This window comes from Temnothorax nylanderi, unplaced genomic scaffold, assembly GCF_030848795.1.
Source record: "Temnothorax nylanderi isolate EJ_2023f unplaced genomic scaffold, tnyl_v1.0 TNYL_tig0038_pilon, whole genome shotgun sequence".
Classification (NCBI taxonomy): Eukaryota; Metazoa; Arthropoda; class Insecta; order Hymenoptera; family Formicidae; genus Temnothorax; species Temnothorax nylanderi.
Window position 1 is genome coordinate 787,475 of NW_027249100.1, and position 13,885 is coordinate 801,359.

General features: G+C 44.6%; 2 protein-coding genes and 1 long non-coding RNA gene across 5 annotated transcripts in view; 1 reads left to right on the plus strand and 2 right to left on the minus strand.

Annotated features, from left to right (window-relative positions):
• LOC139771322 (uncharacterized) overlaps positions 1 to 1,665 on the minus strand; it is a 63,972-nt gene extending 62,307 nt beyond the window's left edge. For both annotated transcript variants that reach the window (XM_071704020.1, XM_071704019.1), the window contains exon 1: positions 1,530 to 1,665. In XM_071704020.1, coding sequence (XP_071560121.1) covers positions 1,530 to 1,643 — 114 coding nt within the window. In that variant the 5' untranslated portion in view covers positions 1,644 to 1,665. The remainder of the gene's footprint in view (positions 1 to 1,529) is intronic.
• LOC139771325 (uncharacterized) lies at positions 1,570 to 4,861 on the plus strand. Its single transcript, XR_011717898.1, has 2 exons — positions 1,570 to 1,694; positions 3,922 to 4,861. It is a non-coding gene; the product is annotated as an uncharacterized lncRNA (long non-coding RNA).
• Positions 4,862 to 5,128: 267 nt separating this feature from the next.
• Positions 5,129 to 12,053, minus strand: LOC139771323 (transketolase-like protein 2). 2 transcript variants are annotated; one of them, XM_071704021.1, is made up of 8 exons: positions 11,818 to 12,053; positions 8,089 to 8,234; positions 7,700 to 7,889; positions 7,292 to 7,526; positions 7,067 to 7,210; positions 6,776 to 6,949; positions 6,471 to 6,686; positions 5,129 to 6,384 (listed from the first exon to the last, which is right to left on the minus strand). In XM_071704021.1, the coding sequence occupies exons 1-8, from the start codon at positions 11,922 to 11,924 to the stop codon at positions 5,713 to 5,715; spliced, it is 1,884 nt and encodes a 627-aa protein (XP_071560122.1). In that variant the 5' UTR covers positions 11,925 to 12,053; the 3' UTR covers positions 5,129 to 5,712. The 2 variants fall into 2 exon arrangements, with proteins under 2 accessions (XP_071560122.1, XP_071560123.1); XM_071704022.1 differs by lacking the exon at positions 11,818 to 12,053 and adding an exon at positions 8,900 to 9,123.
• Between the last annotated feature and the right edge of the window lie 1,832 nt (positions 12,054 to 13,885).

The following is a 13,885-nucleotide window of genomic DNA, read 5'->3' on the forward strand; positions in this document are numbered from 1 at the left end:
GCGATACTAAATATTTTCTTCAAATCCAATGATGCACTCGCTCGCGATATCTCAACATTATACAGCTCCCTATCTTTAGGAATTGCATCGAGTCCTGAGACACGTGACGGAGGTGACAGTACGTGACGAGTAAAAATCACACATAATTTTAACGAAATAAAAATAAGTAATCTGTAAAGCTTTCTATCGTAAAACAGTGCACTTTCCTTATAAAGTAATAGCGAAATGTGTTGTATTGCACATTCTATTTTAAAGCAATAATATATTCACTTCAATAGAGCGAACTTGAGAGCAACGCAAGGATATTTCTACCTATTCTAATTACTTCTAATTGCTGATAACATCAAAACGTTTCTCAAACGGAGACAGATATGAATAAAGAACAAAAATGTGTAAAAAAAAGATTCGGATACGACGGATGTTCAACTAGCTTCCTCCCTCACGCTCTGAGATAAACTCTGATAATGCTGATGCGAGGTCTAAAAGCGTGGCATAATTCAAGGTTCGAAAGGTTGCGTCAACCGAACGTTCATCGTACGTGGCATTAGCATTGACAAAGCGTGCGAATGCGCTAGTCTCGCGTATTTATGGATGCGCCAGGGAAGTGGTTACGCCGCTCGAAGCTCAATATACCCAATCAACATTGTTCTAACGCGAGTTCTTACTTATTCTGCATAACCATGAATATGCCGGCGAGGAGGTTACACGCCGCGACACCTCAATATGTCTAATCAACATTGACAAACGCCCAAGGCGATATACCGCGTAGAGAGGGGAAGAGATTACATCGCGAGACGTCTCTCGGTGATGCAACTGATGTATAATCAGCGGGAACGAGTTCCGGGATGCAATCCCGTCTATTTTGCGGACGCATGTAAAGTCGAGACGCTCACCGTTGACCGAAATTTCAATGTGTCTAATCAACGTCATTCGGACATCACGTCGCTCCGTGCATCTCCGGAATCTGAAATTATCTTATCAAAGCCGGACACGTGTAAACGACGGCGCGTCTATAAATACCAGAGGAGGAAAGATCGCGTCACACGTGTGAGCCGCGTATCAACACATCAGCAGGCAGACAGGCCAGCAACGCGCCGCTCCACATATCTATAGACGTATACGAGGAAGAAGGTCGCCTATCGCGCACTGACGGAGCCTCGACGTGCCTGCCTGCCCTAATACGAACGCCGTTCGCGTGCTTCGCGGACATATACGGGAGAGGTTACGTTAGCCCGACGTTGACTCTCGACGGGGCACACGCGCGAGCGCCGCTCCGTGCATCCATAAATACGAAAAAGACGTCGCGTTACGTCGCGGCGTCATCTCGACGCCCGCAGTCGGCATCAATGGTGCCTACGTAGGCTACGTATACAGTTGTACACACTCGCGGTGCACTCGTGCATGAGGGAAGAGAGGTTACATCGGGAGACGCTCGCGCTACCCGGGTCGCCGACGACGACGACGACGGACGACGACAGCGGCGGCGCGCGGCGCGAGCGTCGGGAAATGTGTGTGCAGGGTGTACTCACCGTGTGGCTACCATAGGGCCTAGGAAGGGTGGTATTGCTGCCGGAGGTAGGGGTAGACACGGGGGTGGCGAGCCGCTGTGCTGTCTCCGTGCGACGAAGACGATGCGTAGACATCAGGCGGCACGGGACGCACCTCGTCGACTATGCCGCTCGTCGTACACACAGGTACCGTGCCGCACGCACCACGTACACGCGCCGTCATCCGGCGACGGTGGTTGTGGCAGGGGGGCGGAGGAAGAGAGGAGGAAGAAGATAACGAAGACCCCCGTGGAAAAACCGTGGAGAAGCTTCGAGGGAGACCCCCGGGATACTCGCGACCTCGCGCGACACGCACACGCACACACTCGCACGCACGCACGCACGCACGCACGGCAGGGTGAGGGGAGGAGGGCGGAGGGAGGGGGCGGGAGAGAAACACTCGCCGGATAACTCGTCACGAGACTCCGGGCGGCGCACCAGGAAGCGTAGTACTCCGACGTCGACGTCGGCGGCGGCGGCGGCGGCGGCGGCGGTGGTGGTGGCGGCGGTGGATTAATATGGCCGTCCCTCGGTTGACACGAAGGCTCGGATCGCGCGTAAAAGCGAGCGGTCGCAACGCTGACGGCGACGGCGACGGCTGCTCGGCGCGGCTGGCGCGACGGCGAGATGGCACGGTGACGCGGCGGCGACGGCGACGGCGACGGCGACGGCGACGGCGACGGCGACAGCGACGGCGACGCACTTGGTTGGCGGCCTCGTAGCTCGCGTACGACGCGCACGCATTTGTTTCACTCGCGGGGAAACCACCACGCACCACCCACGATCACCGATGACTCGGCTAGGAGCTTAAGCGCGACACACTCGATGTTACGCGTATCTCTATCTCCGTCTCTCTCGCTCTCGCGCTCCCTCTCGTTGTCGCTCGCTCCGTTTCTCCCTCGCCGGATTTTTTCCACGCGCCAGCAGCCCGGCGGCGATTCCTGCTGATTCCTCTCGCGCCGCTTCCCTCACTCGCTCGTCTCTTAAGCCTCTCGTTTCTCCGGCGATGCCCCGATCGCGCGAGATCTCTCTCTCTCTCTTTCTCCCTTCGCGTAAAACGCGCGCCCGATGTTTCCGGGCCTACGTACTCTCACTCGCGACGGGCACGTATACGAGTTTCGGAACACTCGTTATCTCTCTTCCTCCCCGAGCCAGCTCTGTCCGTCTTCTCTTTCCTTTCGTCCTTCGTCACACAGACACACACTTGGCCTATCCGTCGGTCGGTTTTTCCTGGCCGCTCCGTTGCCGATCTCCGCCGTCCGGGGACGTCCGAGGGTGAGAAACACCGTGTGCGGTCGCACGAATCTTTTACGGCACTCGACGGGATCAACGGGCACCACCTTCGCTCTCACGTTCTCGCTCGCTCTCTCTTCTCTCTTTCTCTTTCTCGCTCGCTCTCTCGCGTCTGTTCGTCGCCCGCGACGATGCTCGACGGCACGACGGCACTCGGTCCACACGGCGCACGCGGACGTACGCACGCACGCACGGCTATCTTCACGCTGCGCGAGGACGTGACGTGACCTCGGTGCGAACAACGTCAACATCACCACCGTACGCTTTCGTGGCGGCCATCTTTTTCGGGGATACAGTGGCGATACGCGAATCGCGGAACGTGGGACGCACGCGCGTACATGGGTGTAAGCGCGCGAGGGCGCTGCGAGCTGCGACTGGCGCGCCTCGTATGTTACTTCGCGTCTGCCTGTGTGTGCGTCCGTGTCCGTGTGTTGTGTACGCAGTGTATGCCGTGAGCCGACACGCAGGGGCATGCCGAGACCGCCGAGAGTCTAGGTGTTTACCAATGTCTCTCGAATAACTGAAGAAAAACACCTCTCGCGCGAATCGTCTTTATGAGAAATGTTATTTTTAGCCTAACGGAGTTTTCTCTCAAAACTCGATGGAATGAGAATTACCGTTCCTACCTGGGCCACGTTCCGTAACGCGCATTTATCTATAGTATACGTAACGTTTACTATGTTCATGCGCGCATCATGCGAGAAACGGACACGCACCCCGTGTCTCCCTTATATCTTCCAAAAAGTACACGAGAAAAAAATGGGAAAGGACCTGAGAAAGCGCGAGGGCACGCAGCTCTGATTGAGCCTATTCCGTAAACGTTAATTAACATCGTTACGTGCTTCGCACAGATATACCATAGAAAAGCTGCGTGAAAAGCACGTACGTTTACAGAATAGGCCCCTCGGTTAGAACATTTGGAAACATTTTCAAATAAAAATGCAAGTTTGCAATGGCGTTCTAGTTAAAGTTCTGTCCCTTGTCCCTTGTAAAGAGCGCCTCGCGCAAGGCGAAGAAAATATAAATTGTGGTTGTATTTACATTTCGTCTGTCCGATGATTTTGATTTCTTTATAAAACAGATCGAGGTCCTCATCGCGTCCCTGGTGGCAGTGGTGGCATGGCGCACACACCGGCGAGCAAACGTGTCACGTACGCGGCCATCGTATGTGATCGTATACGAGCACGCGATACCGGCTGGGCCCCCCCCCCCCCCCCCGTGGAAGGGGAAGTTGTGCGCATGAGCGGGACGCGCGAACACTCGGCGGCCATCACAGCCCTGGTGGCTGGTTGGCGAGCGGCCGACTTTGACCGAGGGAACGCGGAACCGACCGACCGCCGTTCCGCGCGTTCCAGCGCTGAGCGGAGAGAGTCGTGGCGCCACATTCGACCGTCTCGGAAAACCGTGCGGCCAATGATATCGCCGGTAATCGAGGCTTACGTCGCCACGAAGGCTTGCCAACGCTTGGAAATTCCTCCGCTCGCGAGCTGAATTGAACGCCGCGAATTTTGTTAAAATTGTCTTATATCCCGATTTTGAACATCGTGTTGCCTGGGATTGTTGATGTACAACATTTACGCCTCGCGCTTTACTTACAATTTTATCACTTGATAGACTTGTTTATTTCGGTCGTTTCGTCGCGTGCAATATTTTCGTTATTAATCGAGTAGCATATATGTAAAAATAGCCGATAGATAAAATACAAAAATATCATATTTTTGAATACTGGATTCTAACGAGATAAATAAGATAGATATATAATCTATATATATGTGTAAAGGCTGATATTAAGACGATAAAATTTTCATTTGTTATCAACGGTTGGCAGCCATGAATGATAAGCTAAACGTAGATTTTTGAACACTTGATCAGTTAATTTTTCACGTTGAAAAAAATCTCCGAAATCATTAATTTACAAAAAAGTCGCCATATCTAAACACCGTATTTTAACTTCTCCTACTTGCTCTTTAAGAATTACATTTTAATTAGAAAATGATAAATATAAATTCGCTTGCCTGTTCTATTTAGTGTGCTATAATTTTTTAAATTTTAAATATGTTCCAAATTTCACGATTATTATTTTCATGAACGGAATCAAAATTTTTGCTTGTCATAAATAACGAATCATTTGATAATTGTGACAAAGAAATGTAATATGTAATGTTTAGATTAAATAATACACAATAATATAAATTTTAAATTCCTTTAGGAAAAGCAACTTAAATATTTTCTTTCAAAATGTCGAGTACAAGCTCCGCAAAGCGGAAATAAAGGAAAATAGAAGTCAGTTCTTTCGAAAGATAGTTCTATTTCCATTCAATGTTCTATAAAAGTAATCCCAAAAGACATTTTAATGTTTCACTCTTGTGCTTTGTAATAAAAGTAAAAATATTTTTAGTATATATGAAACATCAAAAATAGAATTTCCTTAAGGAACAAACTTCGTTGTGTTAGAAAAATGTTATACAAACTTGCTCTACAAATTTGCTCTCTTATATAAATCGCAAATATGTGTATAAAGATATCTTTTTCTTTCGGTCAATAGACTACATAATCGATTGCCTCAAAATAAATGCTTTTGCTGAATATATGTACATTCAATGTACATTAGGCATTTCAGAGCAGAGTTTGAAACTTGTTTACTTCCGTTAGATTCAGATTTCAATGCTACAAGTTTACAGCATCAGAAATTTAACTCTACCGAAGTTATACCAGTTCCAATCGTCGCCCTTCTGTATATAAACGTCTTAAAGGAGATGGAATGTTTCGTCCATGTATACTCCATCGAGATTTGTGCTTTGAAAAAAATAGAATATTGTTCGTACAATAAACAGCTCCCCGTCGATCTAACCAGCGATCCGTAGCTGCGGGACTAATATTTCACAATCTCCTGCACCGCCGCGACAATGTTACGGGCACTGATGCCGTAATTGTCGAGCAGTACCGCTGACGGACCGGAACGCGGTACATCCGGCACGGCCAGCTTCTTTACTATTACGTTTCTTTCCAAAGCGACCGCGGACTGGACCGCTTCTCCCAGGCCTCCTTGCGCGTAATGATCCTCAACGGTGACGATCCTGCCACCAACTTCTTTAGCGTTCTTTATGATAGTTTGCGCGTCGATGGGTTTGATCGTGAACGGGTCTATCACACGGATGTTGATCCCAACCTTGGTCAACTCGTCGGCCGCCTTGATTGCCTCGTGCAATGTCACACCAGCACCGATCACGAGCACCTGATCCTTAGCGGAAGATTTAACCACTTTGGCTTTACCGACAGCCAGCGGCTCGTCGTTCTTATACAAAATGGCCGTGGCCGGGCGAGAAGTGCGAATAAAACAGATGCCCTTGGTGTTAGCCGCCAGTTCGACGGCGCGTTCCGTTGACACAGCGTCGCTCGGGTAAAAGATGGTAGAACCTGGGATCGCACGGAACATTGCGATGTCCTCTAAGCCCATCTGCGAAGGTCCATCTTCGCCGATAGACACGCCGCAATGCGAACCGACGAAGTTCACGTTCGTCTGAGATATCGCACCCATGCGGATCTGTAACAGAAGTTAATTATGCATTTATTTATTATCTTTCCACTATTATTGCGTGTTAAATTTTACGAATATAGTTTGCGTCTCACCTGATCGAAGGCACGGGTGAAGAACGTCGCGAAAGCGGATACGAACGCGACGGTACGGTCTCTGCAAGCGGCACCAATGGCGACACCCACAACATTCTGTTCGGCAATGAATCCTTCGATAAATCTAGCCGGATCAACGGCTTTGATCTTCTCGGCGTAAGTGGAATTCTTTGTATCACCGTCCAAAGCTATGACACGAGGATTACTCTTTGCCAGCTGAAATAAAACAATCAAAAGATATATACATTTTGAGAATGTATTTTATTGACACACACACACGTTAAAAATATCAAAAATGTACAAACCTTTGCAAGAGCCGTGCCATAAGCCAATCTAGTAGCTACTTGTTCGCCCGATTTGTAATTCGGAGGTGAAGCCAATGTAACGTTGCTGATATCTACAACGGGAGCATCATCTACAAGTGGCTTTTGTGGATGCAGTGCGAGAGGACCAGGGTTCTTCAGAAGCCCATTCAAATGCTGTAAAATTATAAGAAATATATTTAAAAAATATCGTAATAAATTTTTAATGCATTCTTATAATATCGATATATTGTTTGTATAATATATAAATGTATTAATATTAGTATAATATACCTGAATAACTTCAGTCGCTTTGTTACCCAGAGGCTTGCCGTGCCAGTTTTCTAGATCTTCGATCTCAGGGAAGTTTTTGCCCTTAAAAGTCTTAGCTAAAATGGCAGTGGGACGTCCTTTTGTATTTTGCGCTTCATGGAAGGCCTAAAACAACATGACTTATTAAGCACATGACTTCATATTCGCTTAGAAGATCGTATCAATTAATTAATATAATTACTATACCTTCGCCAATTCTTCTACGTCATGGCCATCCACAACTAAAGCATTGAAACCGAAAGCCTCTAATCTTTTGCGGTAAACTTCCATGTTATGTTGCAGCGAGGTCGGTTCGCTTTGTCCAAGACGATTGATGTCAAAGATAGCACAAAGATTGTCCAACTTGTAATAGGATGAGAAGTGAAGAGCTTCCCAGATGGAACCTTCGGCCGCTTCTCCGTCACCAATCAAACAGTAAACACTGAAAGATAAATAATTGTACATTATCGAGAAATTATAAGAGAGAAAAAGGTGAATTTGAATTGTGGCAAATTCAAATAATTTAAATATTATAATTAATGTATATTGATAAAAACAATAATTTATTAATTAAATATAAATATAAATATATTAAATATAAATCAAATAGCATACCGGTAACTGGCTTTATCGTAATTCTTTCCGACATAAGCCATGCCCGCGGCAACTGAGAGACCTTGTCCTAGTGAACCGGTTCCTACGTCTACAAAATTGAGCCTCGGGGTAGGGTGGCCTTCTAAATCGCTGTCGAATTTTCTCAAGTTCAGTAACTCGCTAGACGGGAACAAGCCTGCTTCCGCCCATGCTACAGTAAAATAAAAATATAAAGTATATCATAAAACAATTAATTATTTAAAGATATATGAGCAAATGTTAAAACAAATTATAATTAATATTATTGAATTTATTATATTGAAATGTATTAAAATATTTAATTAATAATAATTTCACTGTGCGACTACAACAATTAATAAAGTATAAAAATTTGTTGGCAGTAAATTTACCTGCGTAAAGAATTGGAGCCGCGTGGCCTTTACTGAGGACAAATCTATCACTGTTCGGATCCCGTGGTGCTGATACTTTGTAACGCATCGTATGGAAGAAGAGGACGGACATAATTTCGGCCATGGACGAACATGATGTTGGATGTCTGGAGCAAAGCAAAATATAAATCTATATAGAATTAAATAAACCCGAATAATTCAACTATAATTTCAGACTGTCTTAATAAAGAAAAAAAAATGCTTCACAAGCGATAATTCTTTTTTCGAAATATTCGTTCGCAAGGCGATAATTCTGTTCACGTAATCGAACGATATCTGTTTTTCTAAAATCATTTGCTGTCGTCAGACATGGCAAGGTCAGATCGACAAGGTCTATCGTCCGAAAGTCCTATCTTCGATTATACGCGACCCCCCTTTCCGTGAAGGGTCACAGAGGCAGCATTGCGATTGCGACATTCATGAATGTGATAAATATTTGTTACAAAATATGTTACAAAATCTATCTTCTATCATTATGCTATTTATAATTTCAGTCAAAACATAATTAAAGTCGTCTAAGAAACGGAAAAAATAGAGACAAATAGAGTTTGACTTTCGCTATTTACTGCATCGAAGAAAAATCGCCTCAAATTCACAGAATCTACCACAATAGTGATTTTACGTTTTGTACAATTTATTTAACTTATATAACTTATACGGCTTAAAAATTAAAGATAATATTTTGTCTGAGTAAGGAAAAGAGTCTGATATACTCAAGATAGTCCGATAGACAAGTAGTTAGCTGATTATAATTTACAATCTCTTGCCATACCCGCTCTTCGATGCCTCAGTCGCTCGCACGCTCTCGATACGCAGCTTATTCGCGATATCTTGGAGTTTTTCCATGTTCGTGTCTCGCACCATCGTGAACTGAATTACGCCCAAGAGTTCTTTGAGACTGTCGACGACAACGAGCGTTCGATCGCGACTGCCGGCGAGACGAGTTTCGGCAAACGAGCCGACTGCGCGCGATTATCTCCCTACCTCTTCAACTCGTCACAACCACGACGACGACGACGACAAGGACGACGACGATGACGACGACGATATATAGAGAGTTCCGAATATATAGGGTGTCTCAAAACAAAACAACATACTAACACGAGGAGCTTTCTAAATTCAACAGTTTTTTCTCTTCCTTAATATTTCAGAGTATCATCTTCCAAGTAAATCCTTCCAATTATAACGTTTACTTGAATTTATACCTGTTTTGTAATTTTGAATACCCTATTTTGTAACTGATAACGGTGCTATCAATTACACTTGTACTTGCGTTCCTCTATCTTAATTGTTATCCCAATTATTCGGGTTCTTCGTGACTCGAAACGATAAACTCTGACAACGTGCGGAAAATCAGGATCTTATCACCTTGTTTCCGCCAATCGTACTGTAGATAGTGTAGATAGTTATTCGGCGAGGTATGTAAATGCAACTTTACGTCACAGTAAAGTTCCGCAGAACGTTCGCCATACGTAGAGCAATTGATTTGCATACCAGCAATTCAAATGTATTTAGACACAGGTACATTACATAAACGCAAGTTTCCGTTATTTTCTTTTTTGAAAAGGACAAAAGGAAACGAAGAATTTATGTAAGAAAATCTTCATATATCTTAAATAAATTTCGACTTTGAGGATACAATATTCTGCTCTAATTAACCCTCCACTGAGTGTATTTTACACTTCGCAACAGCTTGTAAAAACGCGTGTTCTCGACTCATTTCAATACAGAACTGATTATTATCGAAGAAACATTAAAATTAAAGTTTCAACTTGTTATATTATTAATGTACTTCAAGATATGTGCAACAATGAATAATATTAAACAGAAAACAAAAAATACTAATTGGTTTAATATTTGTAGCATAAATATAATGTAAGGTGTAATTTACAACTTACGCGTCCACTGAAGAGTTAATAACCACCTCAACGAACGCTTTGCTCTTTGTAAAATTCATGCAAATTTTTTCTATTAATACATTCACTGTTTGAATTGCGCACGGTAAATTATTTATTAGAAAACCTAATACACGCTGCCATCATCACGTTTCCTTCGCGCCGCGTGACCTCGACAAATGCAAGCGCATAACTTTTTCACTTCTTACCTAGTTCTTACAATCATCCGTGCACAAATTGAAGGATATAAAATAATAATCAACGAGGAAGGATATTATTCATCAAGTCGATATCCTTACAAGATATACATATACGGCGCAATTTTTCCCTCCGTTGTCAAACAACGTTTTTATATCATTAAGTCTAAAAAGTTCATTAACTATGAATGTAATAGATAAATAGATTGTATAAAAATCTTTCTTGAATTTTAGTTTTTATGAAATAATACCTCTCACTTCAATCGGTGGCATGATAAACCATTAATTCCTCCCTAACTTTGACGAAAATGGGAAAATACTGGAAACGCTGGTCGTCGAGCGTGAGAACGCGCTAAACGGTCTCAGGTGGAAGAAGAACTAATGAGCTAGCGATTTCTTAAATTAGATCGCCGCCAAGACATACCCAGCGGCGCAGCGGCGGCAGCGCGATAAGAAAAAGTCGTGGATAGCGTGAGTGAATTTTACACCTTAGCTCGATCTAATACGCGATGTAATATAGCATCTACAGTATATGAGTAAATAAATCACACGTCACGCTCGCAAATTGCTAAGTTCAAAAAGGATACGCGGCGCGCGTATATGTTTTTCCACTCTCCGTTTCTTCCGTTCGATGCACGTCGGTCGATGAAATTGTACCGAGTTAGATTATCTATCCGTGCTCCAGATATACAAACGTGTAATTTACATCGACTGCACTCTTTCTGTTCATCACCGACGAATAGGGAGATCTCATTCTCGCCCGATTGCAAAGTATAGGAATCTAAACAGAAACTACATTGTACATCTCGATGCACATTCCGAGGCTCCGTTTTCACGGAAATACGCTCGATCTCTCGATCGTTTTCACCCGGAAGATTAAAACTGCTTCCGGAGAACAGAAACAACGCGGATGATACTTAACTGTTAAAAAAAATCGTACGACCGGGCTGAATCAGCGTTTCGCGTTCGCCGCGCGTTACGTAGCTCTCGCGCTTCAATTCGTATTAATTATGAACTAGCCGCGTTTATAGGCGTAACTAACGCGACGCTCTTATCAAGTCGCGCGGATGCTATTGGACCATAAATATGTACGTGTCAAGCTACATACATAGATACATACTCCCTTCTTAATTAATTCTCTATTTGTTAAATGCATTGAGAGCGCGCGACCGAGTAACGCGTGTCGGACTCTTTCTAGCTGTCCTCCGCCCTCCGCACCCCCTTCCCGCCCCCGTCTCCTCACCGCCTCACGAGAAGCCGGACGCCGGGATGTGAGTAGCGAGTATGAGTAACTTGTGTCGTTATACGCACAAAGTGCAAACGAAGCGCGACGTTTCAACGGTCGCCTCGATCGATAACGTTCACGCGGGAGTTTCCGAAGCTGCGATTACATCATATTATATCACGCAACCGCGCGCGCGCGGCACGTTCTCGCTTATCATCGTCACCCGGACCGACGCCACCGACGCGACGGCGCCGGCGGTCGCGTTCGCCGGTCGCGACTGTCGCGAGTTGCCGGGACGGCCGTGTTCGTTTCTATTGTCGCCGACGTCGCTGGTTAGGGTGCTAGGGATTCGGAAGGCGGACGGCGGACTCACCCGGATTTGCTGGCCTGCGTGGCCTCGATCGCGTGAATCCGCAGCTTGTTCGCGATGTCCCGCAGCTCCTGGATGGTCTTCAGCTCCGGCTTGTGATAGTTCGCCATGTTTTCCGTCCCGCGTGCGTACGTGCGTGTCCTGCGTCGTCCGCGATTCCGTTCCTCCGTTGGACGGCGGCTCCGCTCCGCGGCCTTTTCGACGGTCCCCGCAAAAATGCAACGAGCGTGCGCTGTGCGCACGCGAACGCGCAACAAGTACGTAGGTTCGCGGGGGCCCGGGAACGCCCGAGGACGCCCGAACGCGACCAATTCCGCGGCCATAGATCAGCCATAGATAGAGGAAAGAACCTTGTCACCCTTGCACAAGCACAATGCCAGCCGCCAGGCAACAGACAATAGGAACAGAAAATAGGACGTGTCCTATGACATTCTGAAATTCTGTTCCTATTGCCTGTTACCCGGCATTGTGCAAGGTCCTTAAAATGTCCTAATATTGTACTTAAAACAGTTAAAATGATCGGAATGATTTTAGGATTCCATCCAGCCAAGCAGATAAAGCAGATAAAAGCGTAGTGATTCTTTTACATGATTGGTTCTTACTTTTAGTTCCTCGTTAGATCTAATGCTGGGTTTACAATGCGAGTCGCAAAGTCGTGAGTCGCAAGAATTGACCAATCACAGTCGATTATTCTCCTCAAATTCGACTGTGATTGGTCAATTCTTGCGACTCACGACTTTGCGACTCGCATTGTAGACCCAGCATAAGCGTAGAAACCAATCGTAATAAAGAATCGCTTATCAAACTACTTTGTCAAACGCAGCCAATGATATAATCGTATAACAGAGATTTTACTTTTTTATTATTATTATACAATCATCATATGATAATAATAAAAGTGTAATAATAAAGTAATAAGTATAATAATAAAAAGTAAAATAAGATCATACTTACTACGAATACTTATTACTTAACAATTACCAAGTAATTTAAAAGAATGAGCCTAATAATCCATTCAGAAATAAATCAAAATGAAGTGGTTGGTACCGAAAAATAAAGTTATTTTATTTTTCATTTATTTTTATTTAAATATTGTCTATTGCAAAGATGCTTTCCAAAAGAGCGTTTTTCGAGCAATTATAAAATTAGAAAACCGTGGTCGGCCGAGCGCAGTCAACTCGTGAAGTAATTAAGTACCTTGTTAGATTTTAGAGCCAATTTCACCAACCACGGTTAGCTTAACCGACGGTTAAAGTTAGCAGGGTGGATTTATTTCTATTGGTCAATCCTGTTAACTTTAACCGTCGGTTAAGCTAACCGTAGTTGGTGAAATTCGCCCTAAGGCCCAGTTCAACAGTGGCCAGTTAGCTTAACTAGTAGTTAACTCTCACTCTCCGTCTCTTTCTAACCTTTGAGGTTAGAAAGAGACAGAGAGTGAAAGTTAACTACTAGTTAAGGGGATGCTAAAGCCGTTCAAATTACCGACAAAAACAGTCAAAGCTCCTATTTTGAAACGGCTTTACAGATCGCAAAATCCTTTTACAGGAGTAAAGTAGAGGTACTAATGAAGGGTGGGATTGTCAAATAATTAGTAATAATTGAAAAAATTTTTTAAATGCTGTCACCTCATAACCTTATTTTCTAATATAAACAGTTGTATACGTAATATGTACGAAATTAAACTTTCCCACCCTTCAGAAGACGTGCACAAACAATAACGTACCTTTGAAATTGAGATTGAAAGCCTAGAATAAAAATGGGAGCTTTGAAACGATCGTGTATATTTTTCACAAAAATATTCACGCAGAGCAGCAATCATGTCACAGCAGTAGTTCACGGATCTTGCGAGAGACGGCGCGATGGCGCACGCAGCTGTGGGCAGTTTCGGGGTTGGCTACATTGTCTGATTCCTACACAGCAATCGAACCAGGACAGATATATGATACAGATATCTCGTTAAGCCTTGTGTACACGATACTAGAAATCGGTCCGAGTTTCGGTTTAAACCAATGAAACTGCTGCTTTTCTGTAAGAGCTGCAAGTTGATTGGCTTAAACCGAAACTTGGACCG